Below are 18,156 nucleotides of genomic sequence, written 5' to 3'. Positions count from 1 at the left end.
CTCAGTATAGCTTTGCTCTGTGTGTGTGTCTGTGTGTGTGTGTGTGTGACTGATGGCTGCAATCTTTTTTAAAATTAGGGAATGTAATGCTATTGTGGCATTCTCAAATGTGGATATTCCTAAAGGTCTCAAGATAACAGGATTCTACTATAGTTCATTCTAGAGTCTGAGCCAGATAGTCAAAGTACAATTAACAGGACAGTTCCCCCCACAGATTTCTAGGCTGGGAGAAAAGCATTTATCCACAACCTCGGGTCTCTGGAGACATGTTTCAATACATCCCAAGAGGGCAAACAGGTACTCAAATCTGCCTGTTGCATGCGGCCTCGGGAAAAGCAGGTGTGTTACACTCCTAGGCCAACTCTTTGCTTCCTGGCCTCTGAAACTGGCAGAACTCTTAACACAGTATAAAAGCATAAGCTCCTCCAGGCAAGTAGTTAGCTGTGTGCCTAGCCCACCTACGATGCTGCCTGGGCCAGCCAGCCCTTTCTAACGAGGGAACGTGAAAGAGTGACTGCACAGCCACAGACAGGAACCACGGGCCAGATTTCCACTCTCCACCTCCCTACAGCCACACAGAGTCCCTGTGTATTTAGAAGAGAAGACACATCTTAATGTCTGTCATCACGGGATGTGCTGACAACTCTCAAGCAACCTACAGTCTTCAGAAACAATACCTCTGGTGGTGGATACATGAACCTACACAGGTGGTAAAATTGTACAGAGCCTAAAATACACACATACACACACAAATGTGTACACATACAAGTGGCGAAATCTGAATATGATGGGTGGACTGTACTCATACAATATCCTAGTTGAGATACTGTACTGCAGTTTCACAAAATGCCACCACTTAGGAGAAACTGGGCAAAGCGTGAAAGGGATTTTCTGTAGAATTTCTTATAAGTGCATGTGAATCTGAAATTAAAAATTAAATTAAAAAGGAAAATAAGGATATATTTTCTGGAGTTTGAGGTCAAGGAGGAAAGAAGACGAAAAGGGGTCTAATTTTTCTCTCTATCAGAGAAAGCGCAAGAAAGATTTTTTATTTAAAAAAAAATACATAAATGTGTAAGGCTATCAAAAGCTCCCTTTCTAGTTTGATGTTTTTCCTATTTAGAAATTTGGAAACAATGTGGAGGGCGTTCCTTCTGACCTTTTTTGGGGGGGCAGAGGGAGGTCAATAAAATCCTGACAATGTTGGTAGAACACTAAGTATCTCAAAATCTGTACCCCCATCAGCTATTTTTCATACCGAATACTTTCAGATGTCACAATATTATGCATAGCTTATCAATTTTGCATTAGGTTAACCTGGAAGAGGTCTTTTTATGATTCACGAACACGGGAAGCCTCGCTGTAAACCAGAGCAGTCATCTTTCCTAGACTAACGAAAGGGTCTGGAACTACATTCCCACACATCTGCCTCAGCTTTCTCTTATGGATTTTAAATGGAGAGTCGAATGCTATGGTGGTGTTCTCAAATTTGGATATTCCTATTTGAGATCCAGAGAGAGACAGGAAAAGTAACTAAATTTATTGAGCGCTCAAGATGCGCCAAGCACTGTGTATTGAGCTGCCGAGACCAGGAAGGGTGGAACCCATGTGTGGTGAGGGTACAGGCTCATGCCCCAGACATGACATCACACCACCACTCTGCCTAGTCAGAAGCACTGACTTTGGAGGCCAAAAACGATTACATGATTCAATGGCTAAGGTCACAGACAGCCATGGAGGAAAGGGCTCCAGGAGAGCAGCGTCCACAAATCCTAAATGGACAGCTGGATCACTATGGCTAGTTTTATTAGAATATAGAAACATGTAAAGAAATCAACAGGATATTTAACCAAATTCCACTCTCTACTACCCAAACTTAAGTACTTTCAGCCCCATAATTAAACTTGAAACCAAACTAAATTGAGGCAACCAAACAAAAAGATGAATCCAAATATGGGGGAAGGCTTCTTGTGTCTACAAACCCTAACTGTAGATTCAAGAGATTTAAAAAACTAACAGAACATGTAAATCTTCATTTCAACATTGCTATGTCCTCTACTGTCTGGGATCGCTGTACTCTCCAAGGTCACTTCCACTCTAAGCAATCCCCAAAATCCCAGTCAAAGTTCTCTTCCTATTCAGATGTGTTTGACCATGCCATTCTTCTGTTTGGAATTTGGCAGTGACTATCTTAAGTCTAACAACCCTCTCCTTTAATGTCCATCACTGGAGAGAGCTCTGCTGCAAATTTACCCCTCCTGGGTCACATCACCTCTTTATTCCCACTTAGACCACTTGGCCCTCTCTTTACTCACCTAACTCTGCTTATTGATTCAGCCTCTCTGCACACAAACTCAATCCCTGTAATGCTGGAACTGTTTTAATCTGTGTCTGTCATACATCTGAAAGTTGTCAGTTTTAGCCTTCCAACCATAAGAGCTGATGAAAGTGGAAATGGAAAAAGAGTAAATGCCCTGTAACTGCTATGTAGGATAAGGGTGAGGCTGAGGAGGGCGACCTACCTTTTTAAAGTTACATAAATAACAAGACCAATTTCATTCACCCTATTGTAAAGTATTAAATTTTAATTGCTGATTACCCTTACTATTATCACTTTAAGATTGTGTGGTGCTTTGTGACTTATAAATTACTTCTTTATGTTATCCTCAGTCCAACCCAGAGAGGAAGGCACAGAAGATATGAAAATTATTATCCCCATCTTACCTATGAGCAAACAGGCTCAAGGATGTAAGTGACTTGTCCAAGGTCATATAGCTAGAAATTCATTAAGTCAGAAAACAAGTCAGAGAGGCCTTTCATCGCAAACCTAGTGTTCCATCTACCATACCATCGTAAGTCTCGTTTAGAACCATGATTAGTGGGTTGGAAAAAAAAAGAACCTAGTCAGAAAGATCTGGGAATGTTATTATGCAAAAATGAAAAGCTGACAATAAATTTTCACAGGTTTTAACAATAATGATACAAGATCCCATACTTTGAGCCTTTACCGGGAACGGGACACGTTAGTTAAAACTGCAAGGGAAAGATTATCAGCCTCATTTTACAAAAGAAGAAATTTAGGCTCAGAGAGGTAACAATGGCCTAAGATTAGTAAGTGATAAGGCCCAGAGTCAAACCCAGATCTGCTAGGGCCCAACATGTGTATACTTTCTGCTACCCCAAGTAGGAAGGTTTATTTTGAAAAGGGACATACCAGATGTTCTCTATCACCATTAAGAACAAGACAAGAGGAAATGAACTGAAAACCGTATAAGGAGAAATTTAGGTTGAATGTCTTAAGACCCTCCTGTCACAGGCAGGGTGATTAAACTTGCACCATTACCAAGGGTACTCATGAAACCTCCTTTCTACATGGCTTTTTCACATACATAAAAATTTGCTCCCAAAGAGACTTTCAAGACTGTAAGTAAATCAGTCTAAACATTTTCTCGGACTCAAAAAATTCCTAAAAAGATAAAACCACAAAATAGAGACACCTGAATTTTCACACAGATTCAAAAAGCTGTGTTTGCCCTATGGATATAAAATGTCAGCTTCTCACATGGGGGTCTAAAATCTTATCATAACATATTACTTAAAACAACCGCAGGGACTTCCCTGGCCGGTCCAGTGGTTAAGACTTTGCCTTCCAATGCAGGGGGTGTGGGTTCAATCCCTAGTCAGGGAGCTGAGATCCCACATGCCTCGGGGCCAAAAAACCAAACCATAAAACAGAAGCAATATTGTAACAAATTCAAGAAAGACTTTAAAAAATGGTCCAATAGGTATTTTTCCAAAGAAGATATACAGACTGCAAACAAACACATGAAAGGACGCTCAACATCACTAATCATTAGAGAAATGCAAATCAAAACTACAATGAGGTATTACCTCACACCAGTCAGAATGGCCATCATCAAAAAATCTACAAACAATAGATGCTAGAGATGGTGTGGAGAAAAGGGAACCCTCTTGCACTGTTGGTGGGAATGTAAATTGATACAGTCACTATGGAGAACAGTATGGAGGGTCCTTAAAAAACTAAAAATAGAACTACCATATGACCCAGCAATCCCACTACTGGGCATATACCCTGAGAAAACCATAATTCAAAAAGAGTCATGTACCAGAATGTTCATTGCAGCTCTATTTACAATAGCCAGGACATGGAAGCAACCTAAGTGTCCATCAACAGATGAATGGATAAAGAAGATGTGGTACATATATACAATGGAATATTACTCAGCCATAAAAAGAAACAAAATTGAGTTATTTGCAGTGAGGTGGATGGACCTAGAGTCTGTCATACAGAGTGAAGTAAGTCAGAAAGAGAAAAACAAATACCGTATGCTAACACATATATATGGAATCTAAAAAAAAAAAAAAAAAAAAAAGGTTCTGAAGAACCTAGGGGCAGGACAGGAATAAAGACGCAGACATGTAGAGAATGGACCTGAGGACACAGGGAAGGATAAGCTGGGACGAAGTGAGAGAGTGGCAGGGACATATATACACTACCAAATGTAAAACAGATAGCTAGTGGGAAGCAGCCACATAGCACAGGGAGATCAGCTCGGTGCTTTGTGACCACCTAGAGGGGTGGGATAGGGAGGGTGGGAGGGAGACGCAAGAGGGAGGAGATATGGGGATATATGTATATGTATAGCTGATTCACTTTGTTATAAAGCAGAAACTAACACACTACTGTAAAACAATTATACTCCAATAAAGTAGTTAAAAAAATAAATAAATAAAAATAAAACTAAAAAAAAAATCTATTTGATAGGAATTGACCCATTAAGAATATTGAATCTTCCAATCAGTAAATATGTATATCTGTATTTATTTAGGTCGTCTTTGATTTCTTTCATTGGTGTTTTGTAGTTTTCAACATATGTACAGATCTTGTATATATTTTGTTAAATTTATACACAAGTATTTCATTTTTGGTGATATTGGAAATAATATCTAAAAAAATTAAATTTCCAACTGCATTGCTAAAAAAAAAAAAAAAGAAAAAAAAAGGTCCACATCAAAAAATCTTAAAAAAAAAAAACAAAAAAAAAAACCCAACAGCAAATAGTAGTGCTGAATACATACCCCATTTTAATAATCTCGGGCAGAAAACTTTTTTTAGCAAAAAAAAAAATGTCAGTCACAAGGGAATTCTTCATACCGTGACCATGTACAGCCAAACCCTCTCACACTATACAATCTATGTATTAACAGGATGCATGTATCCTATTAATCCTATAATGTACGTAAGCCCACTCGCTTTACCACAGCAGGAAACCATATGGTGCCAATGAGTATGACATGAATTAGTTCCCTGTGAATACTAAGGAAACCCTAAGAAGTTTTCTACAATGCAAGTAAGAAAATAGAGAAAATTTCTTCCTATAACTACTAAAAAGGGTCCCAATTGATCTCCACTGAGATCAGTGATTTAACAGCAAAGCAGATTAAGATTATGTATTAGACAAAGTCACCATTTTATTGTTTATAAAATTACAGAGTTTAAACAATTTTGTGTAGCTCATCAGTTGTCTAAACGGCATGCAAAGCAATGCACAAAACCCTGGCTGATTCACTGATCGATTTTAATGTCCACAAAAGAAGTAGGTCACCACTGGAGGAGGAGCATGACGAAATAAAAACACAGGTTTAACAAGCCATTGTTTTGGTTTGATAGGCTGGAAATGAGCACTCTACATGGCAAATCTAAACGGAACGTCAGTAACCTCTATACCATTGCTCTGAAAAGAATTATAAGGAAGAGAATAAGGATTGGGAATGAGTTCATCTTCATCCAATACATGTGGGAAATATACATGCCAAAGTTAAGAAAGGAGAACCAAGGCTGTAAAAAATCAAACATTACTTATTCCCAGAAAAGAAATGTAAAATTAAGTAAGAGCGCAGGAGAATGAAAATGTAATAGGATGGACAGTTCAGTGGCATGAACAGTACTACTCACCAAATGTCAGTCTCTCAAGAGGATCGGAGACCACCGAGATGGTCATGTTCATACTTTCCAGCTCCACCCCAGATCTACCAACTGAGAGGGGGGCCCAGGCCTGCAAATCCCTCATCAAAATCCATTAGGGAATTTAAAGAACTTTTGGGTTGTGTGAGAGAATAATGACAGGAAAGAAAATGCTGAAACTGAGATTCTGTAATTAGGAAATTAGACTCCGGGATCAGCTTCTGACACAAACTGGGTGATGGATGTCTTCTCTGACATTAGAATCATTTGGAACAGGGAATGAGCAAAGACTGCAAAACAAATGGTATTTTATAGAACATTATCAGCTATGATCTTACGATTCCCTGTTCCTCCACACCTCCCTGGGCTTTGGTGCTTCCTGTAATAAGGTGCTCCCTCAAGACTGAAAATATCTGAATTGTCTGGAAACTTGGCCGACCTGCACTTCCTTTATTGGCAATGTTAGTGTTTAAACTTCTAAGTTATGTGACACTGCTACCTATGTTATTCCGACCGTGAAGTCCTTATCCCTATAATGACGTAAACCTAGGGTATTAGATTTTCCCCCAATGAATCCCTAGCTATAAACCCCACGGCTTTATGTGTCACTTTAAGTGCTTCAAAATATCCTTGAAAGAAGTCAAAGAAACAAAGAGTTATTAACGGATTTTCCTCTGTCTTTATTTGCATGTTAGTACCAAAAATTAGGACCAAAGGAAATGGGAGACAGGCAGTTAAAATGAGTTTTTATACAAAAAAGTGAGAAACTACCTTTGAAAATTATCCTGTGACGTTTTGCCAACAAAGCGCTCTTCTGTGTTTCTGATGATCCAAAGCTGTGACAAAAATTCTTCTAAGGTACAGCACTAGAGTCTATTTTGGAAAGCAGAATGCTATTTCCAGGAGTGAGGGAATGGAAACATTAACATAGGGCAAGGCATTCAAAGTCTGCATTGGGCCTGGGTGATAGTGGCTCACAGCATACTTCTTAAGTGGAAAGGCATAGGCTGGAATTCAAAATTATTATAAACACTGCTTTGATGCCTACAGGTTGTACTTTTAACCCTTGTGTGGCCTCTTTGAAAATACAAATCATCCAATTAAAAAAAAAAAAGCCAAAGAATGCAATTCAAATCCACATTCACTACCGGAAACAAAAACTGAAAGGCCATGCTTTATACACACTAATGAAATACTGTCATTCTATTCACCAAACATTTATTAAGTCCAGCTACGGGCCTGAAACTATACTAACATCAATGACTATGATCTATTGAGTGCTTGCCTCTCGATGAATAAAAATTTTTGACGGCTTCTCATTTAATTCTTACAAAATAATCCTATGAGATGAGAACTATTATTACCCTTTGTTTTACACACAGGGAGACTGGGCTGGTAACAACGAGCAACTTGCCTTGATAAGCTGATAAGGGAACCCAGGCAGTCTGAGCTCTTAATCACTTTGCTGAATTCCTTCCTATATCCTAGGTGCTGAGGGTAAAAAAGATAAATGCAATGTGCTCTCTAACCTCACAGACCTAATTTTTAAATACAAATGGAAGCACGATTCAGAAACATTAAAGTATACAATCTAGTTGCTTTAACACCTAGTGATTTTTAAATTATTTGACACACATAGCATGAACAAAGAGAAAAAACAAGATCAACATATGCTGATATGGTGGCTCAAGAGAATTATCCTCGGCGTTCTGATTCCGTTTCTCCTCCTCTTTTTGGAGCCTGTATCTAATAATTTAATACCTATCTTTTTAAGTCTATCTTAACTGGATAAAATTGAACTATTTTGATACATCAAATATGTATATATCTGATATTAGCCTGGATATCTGCTATGGTGATAATGAGAGGATATAACTCTAGGCCCACTAGTACAACTAATTCATAAATTATATGTATAGCTAAACTCAAATAATAATATAAAGAGTTATTAGGATTGGGAAAGCAACATAATCACTTCTATAGAAGGACTCAAATTCTAAAGAGCTCAGAATACTTGAACTGGAATTTAATTTACCCTCACAACATCTGAAGCACAGAGTAGTTAATCTAACAGGCTGGCATCAGGTTTCCTGTTTGGTTGTGAGCACCTCAAAGGCAGCCTCCACCTATTTTGTTGGCCTCTACGTTCCCAGGACCTAGCACAGGGCCTGATCCATAATATTGCCAGAAGACTTTAGCAAAATGTTTAGACAAATGGAAAATCACAGAATCAAAGTGTCTCGGAATTGGAGCCCTAGGGTTTAAATGGTCCAGCCAAGCAAGAGACAAGCAAACAAACAAGTGAACCAAAGTGCTTAAGTTTCTTCTATATCCACAGTGTCCATCGTACATGCTGAGCCTTCTGCACAATATTATGTTCAAAGAGACACTCGAAGTGCCTTTTCTGGATTAATGCATTGAAACCACAGCACAAAGTGATGACATGGCTTCCCTTGGTCATACAACTAGGGTGAGCTTTATGATCTTTTAACACCCCAACAGGGCACTTTCCGCCTCGTAAGGCAATCTCCATTTGCCAGAATTTAAAGAACTGTCATTCCCCAACCTGAGTCTAATGGAAGAGGAGACAGTGCAATTCTTCTGGCTTTGAACAAGGGCAAAGCCTTGCTAAACCAAGCTTGATCTGCAGCCACTCCTTAATACTAAGGAAATATAAAAAAGAGACTTTGCTTCCTATAGCATCCTGAAAAAGATGTCTTACTTCTAAAATCACATTGATTATAAGAATGAATAAATAATGAATTAAAAAACAAATTTCAGTGTCATGGCTGCACTGAACTTACCCCTAAGGACAGGGTTTGGGGGTGGCTTGGATGTATCAGATCGACAGATAATCTGAAAACCTTATGTATGCCATTACTCTCAGCCTCCTTCCCACCAAGCCTTTTACCAGAGTTGACCCCTGTTCCTGGGCCTGCCCCCCCATCTGGCAGAGGCGCTAATGAGCAGTGAAATGGCCAAAGGGCAGGCAGCAGGGGGGAGAAGGGAAAACAACACAAAAAAGGAGACAGGAGGCTGGATCCTTTACAAACTCAACAATCAGTCCCTGGACAATAGAGCTGGTGGTAGCAATAAAGGTTTTTGTATTTTACAACGCGAAATGCTTGACAGCCATTAGTTATAGATAGAATGTTCCTATCAGGAGAAAAAGTGTGGGCACACTGAGCGACCTGACCAAAGGTACATAGCTCATCAAAACAGTCTTTATCGCGGTCCAGAGAAGAAACGGTAGGCTTGATTAAATCCCGCTGGATTGAAATTTTGCCAAAAAATAGTGAAATATCTGTGTCAAATATGGAAGAGTTTAGAATCAAGAATTCCTTGGTTAAAAAAAAAAAATCTTAAAATAAAAACAGATTCCACTCTTAAAAACAGAACAAAAATGTTCTCTTGAAATATGGAGTAATAGTTTTACCTATCTTACCTAGTTAAAAACATATATATATCTATATATATGGCATATTAGTTTTATTTATCTGTGGCATGAGGGTTTCCAGTGTTTTAGAAATATTTACTGCCATCCATAAATACTCAGATTTGGGGGAACATAGGTAAATATGTGTATGGTAGTATGGATAAAGTCTTAAATACATTTACTGTCATATAAAATGGTCACTGAATTTCGTAGTACTTGTCATTTAATTAGCGTGAAACTGAGATAACTGTCTTGGCCAGGATTTTACTGATTTGATTATTTAGGTCGAGAAACAGGACATTTATTTGAACTGCCTCCTGTCTATAATCTGCCACTCAACCACAAGTGGGAGAAAAACATATTCTTCCTTGATTATAGTTTAATAAGACCACCTGGCTATTGTGGTATTGTGCTAGCATCACTTGAGCAGTGGACCCCAAGGTCGATGTCTGAATAATCCTGAATGGTCAGGATCTGGTAGAAGCTGGTAATACCAAACTGAACTGGATGACCAAGTAGAGCTGGTTATCAGTCTCTTTGTTAAAGACATCATTAACCGAATAATTAAGAACAGGACTTCAATACTGAAACAAGCAAAATAAAGAGACTAAATCAAAATGCTAATGATCAAATCCAATTCTTGCCTTCTGAGTATGATATATTTATTAGTGTTTTCATATTTAATTTTGCAATTTTATATAAGCATGTTAGGGAATTTTGCAGTGAGCTATTAAAAAAGAAAATCAACTTAAGTCACTTTTCCCCACAGAGTTCTATTAGGGTTTGCAAAAAACTCCATTTTTATCACAAAATATTGCAAAGGAGATAGTTTCAGAAAATATAGCTTACCGATATTGAACACATTATAAGCATCAGAAAATTTATATTTTAATTATTAAGCATATGTCAAAAGCTCATGTGCTTCAGAGGAAGCATCTCCCGGTTTTTAAAGCATGTTGTTTTTCCAAGTTTCTAAGGGAAAATGGTTTTGTCTTCACACACTCCATTAGTAGACAGTTTTTGATATTCTATCAAAGTCATTTCTTTCCCTCTGACTCCAGTAAAAAGTTACAATTATCTGCAATATGCATTATTGGATATTCCTCTCTAAACATCAAAGAAATATTTTCAGTTTAAACAAAGCAAGTGTTAAATTACAAATGGCTAAAAGTTAAAAAAAAAAAGTAACAAACATCTGGAGGGGAAAAGTAATGGAAATGAAAACCTAATGTTTTAACTTCAACATTAGATTTCCAGGTTCCTCAATACATTAATGCTTGAGATCTTTAGAAGAAATCCAAAGAGTGTCAACCAGTCTAGTTGTAACAGGTTTTATTCCGATTTAGTTTCTCCTACTTGATTTTAAAATCATCACATAAGTTTCTAGATTTCTACAAACTTAGAAAAACAAAAAGCTCTTGTTGCCTATCTAGAATGTTTGACTAACAAATGAAATTACATCACTTTCCTGTGTATCACAAGTTCTTTAATAAAGGAACTGTCCCCCAAAAGATATGGAATAGAAATGCATATTTTTAAATCAACATACCGCACACACCCCATTACCAAATAAAGAGAATCAGCAACCCGAGAAAACAGCTGGGGTTTGTTAGTAACTTTCTAGTGACCAATTGAAGTTAAGCTTCAGCATCTCGTCCTTGGGTCAATTTCTAGGTCAATTTCAGTATCTCCAGAATGATTTCTTTTTTTTTCTTTACAAACCATTAATTCGTACTGGGGAGTATTTCCCTTCTGTTGTTAATTTCCTTTCTCATAAAGATATTCTGAGAACAAAACACCTAAAAACATCTCTGGTTCCCACTGATTTATTCTTCATTATTTTGTCCTTCCTTCTTTTCCTCCAGAAGCACTGGCTGCTTCACTAAGCAACATCTGGATGGAGCATTTCATATACAAGGTTAACATTGTTATTACTGCACTGTATTTTCTTGAGCCTTAGCTCTACTCTCTAAAACTTTTTCCAAATATTTTCCATCGCTAAATCAGTTGCGTGATGGGCTCCTTTCTAAAGCCAAAATCGAGAAATGCAAATAAATATGAAATGCCTAGTTTCAACTGGCAGAAGGACTGACTAACTGAAATCTATATAGGTTCTAAGAGGCAGAACATCTCTGCATGTGCCTATTGAGGCACACAGCAGAAATACTACTTTCCAAATTGATGAACAACACATGGCATCGAACCTCTACAGTTAGAAAGCTTATAAGTTGCAATTTAAATTATCTTCCTTGGGGACTTCCCTGAAGGTCCAGTGGTTAAGACTCCACGCTTCCACTGTAGGAGGCACGGGTTCGATCCGCGCAGCGCAGCCATAAATAAATAATTTTCCTTAACTACAAATAGATTTAAAATGTACCTTAGTATTATTTATAAGCAAGTCTTAAACTTGATGATATTCAGCATAGATATAGTGAAGATATAATGATACCGCCAAGGGTACTCGGTGAGTTTGATGCACAACTGTCACCTCACTCCATGTGTAGCTACAGCTATAAGCTATTAGGGTTTAGGCTGTCAGTGATATCTACATGAAAGTGTACAGTGGAATTAACAATAATGTTAAACATTTATTGAGCACTTACTATGTGCCAGGCCTTCTATTGAGCCCTTTGCATCACTGCCTTATTTAATCCTCACACGATGCTATTAGAAATGTACCACTCTTACCACCTTCTTAAAGAGGAGGAAATTGGACCTTTAAAACTGAAAACATTACTACCATATGACCCAGCAATTCCACTCCTGGGTATTTATCCAAAAAAGAAATGAAAACACTAATTCAGAAAGATACATGCACCCCAATGTTCGTAGCAGCATTATTTATTATAGCCAAGATATAGAAGCAACCTAGGTGCCCATCAACAGATGAATGGATTAAGAAGATGTGGTGTATACACACACACACACACATACACACACACACACACACACACACCCCTATATATACACAATGGAACATCACTCAGCCATAAAAATGAATGAAGTTTTAGAGGGTATTGTGCTAAGTGAAATAAAGAAAGACAAATACTGTTATGATATCACTTATATGTGGAATCTAAAAAATAAAACTAGTGAATATAACAAAAAAGAAATAGACTCACAGATAGAGAGAACAAAATAGTGGTTACCAGTGGGGAGAGGGAAGGGGGGAGGGGCAAGATAGGGGTAGGGGATTAAGATGTACAAACTACTATGAATAAAATAAATAAGCTACAAGGATAGATAGTACAACATAGGGAATATAGCCAATATCTTATAATAACTATAAATGGAGTATAACCTTTAAAAATTGTGAATCATTATGTTATACACCTAAAACTTATATAATATTGTACATCAACTATACCTCAGTTAAAATAATTTTTAAAAGTGCTTTTAAAAAGGTCATGTAATTTGCTGAAGATTCTAGTTAGTCAAGTGATGGGCCAGAATTTGAACCCAAGCCACCTGAATCCAGATTCTGAGCTCCCGACTCTAGGACCAGTAGAAAAGTTAGGTCCCACTTCTCTCTCCTTCCTTGACCTCTCACCTCCTCCAGACCAAAAAAATGTGAAAGTCCAAAGCAGCTCATCAAAATAATAGATCTGAAATCTGATTCAAACTCAGAAAAAAAAAAAAAAAAACAAAGGGGAATAAAGTAAATAAGAGAAGTGCTCTTAATCAAAATCTAGTCAATGTCCTCACTGGATTAGTCAACACTCCATCCCCTGCAGAAGCAAGACTGGCACAAACTTCTTTCCTATATCCACATAGTTTTGGTTAATCAACTTTGGAGTAACCTACCAAGTATTGATCCCAGTCACATCAGATGAGAGGGTTACAATGTAGATATCTTCTTCCAGCCCTGTTACATGACACCATAAAATGTACAAGACTTCTTTTTAAAAGCAAAAGAACTTTAAAACAAAACAACCCAGAAGAATAAAAGGGGACCAGTTTGGCTTTTAGGCCCTGTACCTAGTAAATCCTGTCAGTTCAAAAATATCTCTCTAATATAAGGAAATCAGTGAATGACACTGTTGGAAAGAATTGAACTTACTGTAAAGTACAAGGCTCATTTCCTATGGAAAATGCAATAATTTATTTCTTTAGTACAAGCTTTCCAGTAAAGAATGCCCTTGAACTGAATGCCTTGCTGTGACTGGCTGCACACTCTACCCAACAGAATATATATAAGCAAAAAGGAAACACGCTGTCTAGAAAAAAAATACACAATTTCCTTCTATTTCCTTTTCTAAGTAGAACAACTCTTCTTTGGGGAACAAATCGGGGTCTTATAACAATTAGCTACACAATATTTTCCACTCTCACAGCCAGTAAAAACTAGAAACCATGAGGGTCAATGAAGATGGCCCAATTATTCCCGGAAAGGCAAGGGATTTTGTGGTGGGTGCTTCACGTGGGCTTCTTATTCAGCATGAACATCAGGTGCCTGGAATCCAGATATCTCCCAAATGAGCAAGAATCCATTGAGAAAATAAAAACATATCGATCCTTTAACTACTACATATTTTATTCCAGCTTGGCTGAAACATCGGCTGTGTGAGGATGAGTGGTGGAAAATAAAGGCATAAAGGGAGGTGGGTATAAACTGTGGGGACTTCAAAGAGCTAGGGAAGGTTGTAATCAATTCACTGGCCAGCTGTGGATCCGTAGCAAGTTTCTAGGAAGAGCAGTGATGTGACTGTACCCTATGCAGGTTAACTGGCAAACACAGGAGAGCCAAAGGTAGAAAAGGTGAAAGGTAGGAAGACCAGTTAAGAGGCAAGATACGGAACTTAAGAGTCCATGTACAGATGAGTGCCTGAAGGAGATGTGGTGGACGTATACAATGGAATATTACTCAGCCAGAGAAAAAAAGAAGTCCTGCCATTTACATGGATGAAATTTGAGGACATTATGCTAAGTGAAATAAGTCAGACAAAGACAAATACTGTCTATCACTTAATATGTGGAATCTAAAAATGCTAAATTTATAGAAACAGTAGAATGGTGGTTGCCAGGGGCCTGCAGGGGGAGTTGGGGTGGGTGGAGGGACTGAGGAAATATTGGTCAAAGGGTGCAAACTCCCAGTAATAAGGTAAATTCTGAGGATCTAGCATGGTGATTATAGTTTACAATGTAGTATTCTATACCTGAAAGTTGCTAAGAGAATAGATCTTAGATGTTCTCACCACAAAAAAAGAAATGGTTAATTATATGAGATGATGGAGTTATTAACTAATGCCACTGTGGTAATCATTTTGCAATACACAAGTCAAATCAACAGGCTGTTATTCCTTAAACTTACACAAGGTTATATGTCAATTACATCTCAATAAAGCTGGGCTGGGGGACAACTGATGGAAGCTGAGCGCTGGTTAAATCAACTGTATTTGCTTACAATGTGTTTCATTTCATTTTAGCAACATTAATCTCACGACTTCAAAGAACTTACCTATTTCCTATTCTGTTGCCTATAAGAAAGTTTATATAGGTTTTTCTTATCGATGAGTTCAATGGGATACGATGTCCTTTTAGTTCTGATGCTTAGAAAATGGCAGACCTATATTTGATATGTGGCCAATACCAGTTTAGTCAACACTGTGCTCACTGGAGTGTAATGGAATAGCACTTTTTGACTTCTGACACTAGGTCAAAAAAGGCCTTGCTTGCAGCTTTCTCCTCATTTGGGAAAACACCCTCTCTGGGAGCCCTGAGTGTATGTCAGAAGGCTGACTTCCCACCCTGAGACCACCACGTTAGAAAGGCCATGTGTGTGGGTGCTCCAGAGGACACCCCCAGATGCGCCCAGACTTCAAGCCAATTCTGCAAAAGCACCAGACCTGTGAGTAAAGACGCCTCCCAATTCTACCCCAAGCATGAGCGGTAACCCCCAGCTGCTTGAGTCCTCCCAGCTGAGGCCCTAGACATCCTGAAGCAGAAACAAGCCTTTCTGTTGTGTCCTGTCCATATTCCTGACCCAAAGAATCCATGAGCTTTCTTTTCTTTCTTTCTTTTTTTTTTACATTATTAAGTTTTGGGGGTGGTTGATGAAACAGTAATAGGTAACTGGAACCATATGTCTAACAAGAGAGGTAATAAACCCATTGGTTATGGAGCCCACACCTGGAATATGATACTTAGTTCTGGGTGACATATTACAAAAGACAAAAAAACAAGCATACTCAGAGGAGAATAAGAAGAATGTTCCTTTATGGGAAAAAGCTGAAAGGCTTAGAGATATTCAAACCAGAAAAGAGAACAAAGGGTATATGTTAATTGCCTTCAAATATCTGAAGAGCTATCACAAGTAAAAGTAATAACAATTACTCTGTATATTCCCAGGAGGGAGGCCTAGGAACAGTGAGCAAAAGTTACAGGGAGTCAGATGGAAGTGTTTTCTAACGTTCAGAGCTTTCCAGGAGAGAAGAGGCAGCCTTAAGAGGACGAGAGTTTCCTAACATTAAAGGTAATCAAGCAGAGTCTAGATGATCACCACCTGGTGGGTTAGTTTGGAGAGAATTCATGTATTGACCAGAAGGTTGAATAAAATGCTCTTACTTTAAGGTTACACTGTAACACTGAGATGTTTTTAATCTAAAGATCATCCCCATTTCCTTGTGCTAAGAAATCTAATCCCAACACATGTTGAGCAGAGGGAAAAAAATACAAGATGAATAAATTGAATGAAAGGCAATACCAAAGTATAAATAGAAAGGGATGCAGAACTCTGGAGGAGAGAAGAATGGCAAACTAGCAGGAAAATACAATCCAGCAGAGCAGCAAAGGAACTTCAGAAAAAGATGAAGCATGAAGATGGAACCATGGAAGAGAGAAAAGCAAGGCCAAAGATCCCATCATAGATGACCCAGGGTAGAGAGGATGCCTTCATCTTTCTTGAGAAATGGTTTTATTCGTTTGTAAGACTTTTCTCCTCGGTCAGTGGGAAAGACAGACCAGAAGAACGTGGTAATGTAGCAGCATAAAGAACAAGGTTCAAGTGGTAAAATTAACAAAGCTCTTCAGTGATCAGTGAATTTCTGGCCTCAGAAAGATACAGGATCTGTGTGCCTTTGGGGTCAGGTACACCTGCATGGAAGCCTCCGTCAGTATGTAAGAATCACTACTAAGGGAAGCAAGAAAAACCAGTGCGTAAAACCTGGTTTCCTAACAAAGGCAACGTGAAAAGGAAAACACAAACCACCTAGAAAATGAGATATTTCCAAGGCCAAACCATCCCGGGAACAACAACAAAAAGAAATGCAAAGAAAGAGTTAAAAAGTTATCTCATACACATTTCATCTGAATTTTATCACCATTTGTAATCAACTTCCAATGTTTCATAATACCCTTTAACCTTAGTTACTCAACCCAGGGAACAAGTCATCTCATTGTTACCCCCTTTGAAGGAAGAGTGGAGACTCTTTTCATGTTGATAAGAGATAGAAAAAGGAGACACTCCCAGGAAAGAAAAGTGTTTTGAGGAAACTCCTGGAGCCTGAGGGTAAGAGGTGGTGATAATATGCTGCTTGCCTTAACCCTTTCAAAGATGCATCAAACCAGAAGTTAGAAATTCATGTAATCGATAAAATAAAATAAAAGTAATTTATTAAAAAAAAAAAAAAAACACCAGAAATTTTTCTGTACTAAAAAAGAACAGAAATTTTATCTTACTACTCACCCATTTCCTAGGTCTGCCTCTTGGCCGTTTTTCTCCAGTGGCTTCTGCTTTCTGCAAAATGAAAAAGGAAGTCATATCGTTTCCTACCTGACATTTCTTATAAGTGCTGCACCAAGGGACACATTTCAAGTAAGAATGTTCTGCTTTGCAGATGAGGTATTAAGATTGCTTTAACAATCTCTTTCTCCTTGAAGGTTCGTCTTCTCCATTTTTCATTGCATGATGCAAAGAGAGATCTATGCAACCCTCACCCTAATAGACTCCCGTGGAGTAATCTCTGAAATGCATGAAAATGCTTTTTAAAAGCCATTTTGCCCTTATTTCTATCTGTAATTAAAAAAAATTATTCCCACATATCCATAATTATGTAGAGTTTTAGAAAATTAATGTTTCTTAAATGATTTTTCTTTCCATATCACAACTAAAATTACAAAAATTAACATTGATATATTACTGTACAATTTACAAACCACTTCTACCCACATTGTTAGGCAAAAGCAAATCTAAATGTGAGTGAAAATATATAGGCTTCTAACTCAAAAAAACAAATATTAGCACACTTCTACATAGTTAATTTCCTATTCCTTGCCCCAAACAAACACCTGTCAATCAGTTCACCCAAAGCAGAGAGAGAAAAAAAAAATCTAGCAGAAATCATCAATGTTTTTCTCTGAGATGGAAACCAGGGATGCTAAAAAATAATAATTAATAAACAATGTATATTATTAACAATTAACAATTCCACACTCAACACAAACCTGACATGAATATATTTCTAACTACCTTAACAGTTTGTTCATTGCTTTACCTCACAGAAGATTTTTCTGGTATCACAGTTGTTTTTTTCCCTTTTGAGTCAAATTTTAATATTATAATTTCCCTGTGTTTATCACTCCTACTCCAATCCCCAAATACACCAACACACACATATCACATACACTTTCTATAAAAATACACATTTATAGGGACTTCCCTGGTGGCGCAGTGGTTGAGAATCCACCTGCCAATGCAGGGGACACAGGTTTGATCCCTGGTCTGGGAAGATCCCAC

At 37.9% G+C, this 18,156-nt stretch overlaps 1 protein-coding gene across 1 annotated transcript in view; it reads right to left on the bottom strand.

Annotated features, from left to right (window-relative positions):
* The window catches only part of HMGA2 (high mobility group AT-hook 2), a 139,752-nt gene that overhangs the window by 108,126 nt on the left and 13,470 nt on the right, over positions 1–18,156 (bottom strand). Inside the window, exon 4 of the mRNA XM_036866339.1 lies at positions 17,107–17,157. Within this exon, the coding sequence (XP_036722234.1) occupies positions 17,107–17,157 (51 nt within the window). The remainder of the gene's footprint in view (positions 1–17,106; positions 17,158–18,156) is intronic.

Source organism: Balaenoptera musculus, chromosome 10 (genome assembly GCF_009873245.2).
Source record: "Balaenoptera musculus isolate JJ_BM4_2016_0621 chromosome 10, mBalMus1.pri.v3, whole genome shotgun sequence".
Lineage (NCBI taxonomy): Eukaryota > Metazoa > Chordata > Mammalia > Artiodactyla > Balaenopteridae > Balaenoptera > Balaenoptera musculus.
Note: the sequence above shows the minus strand (reverse complement) of the source record. Positions and strands in the feature narration are given on the sequence as shown.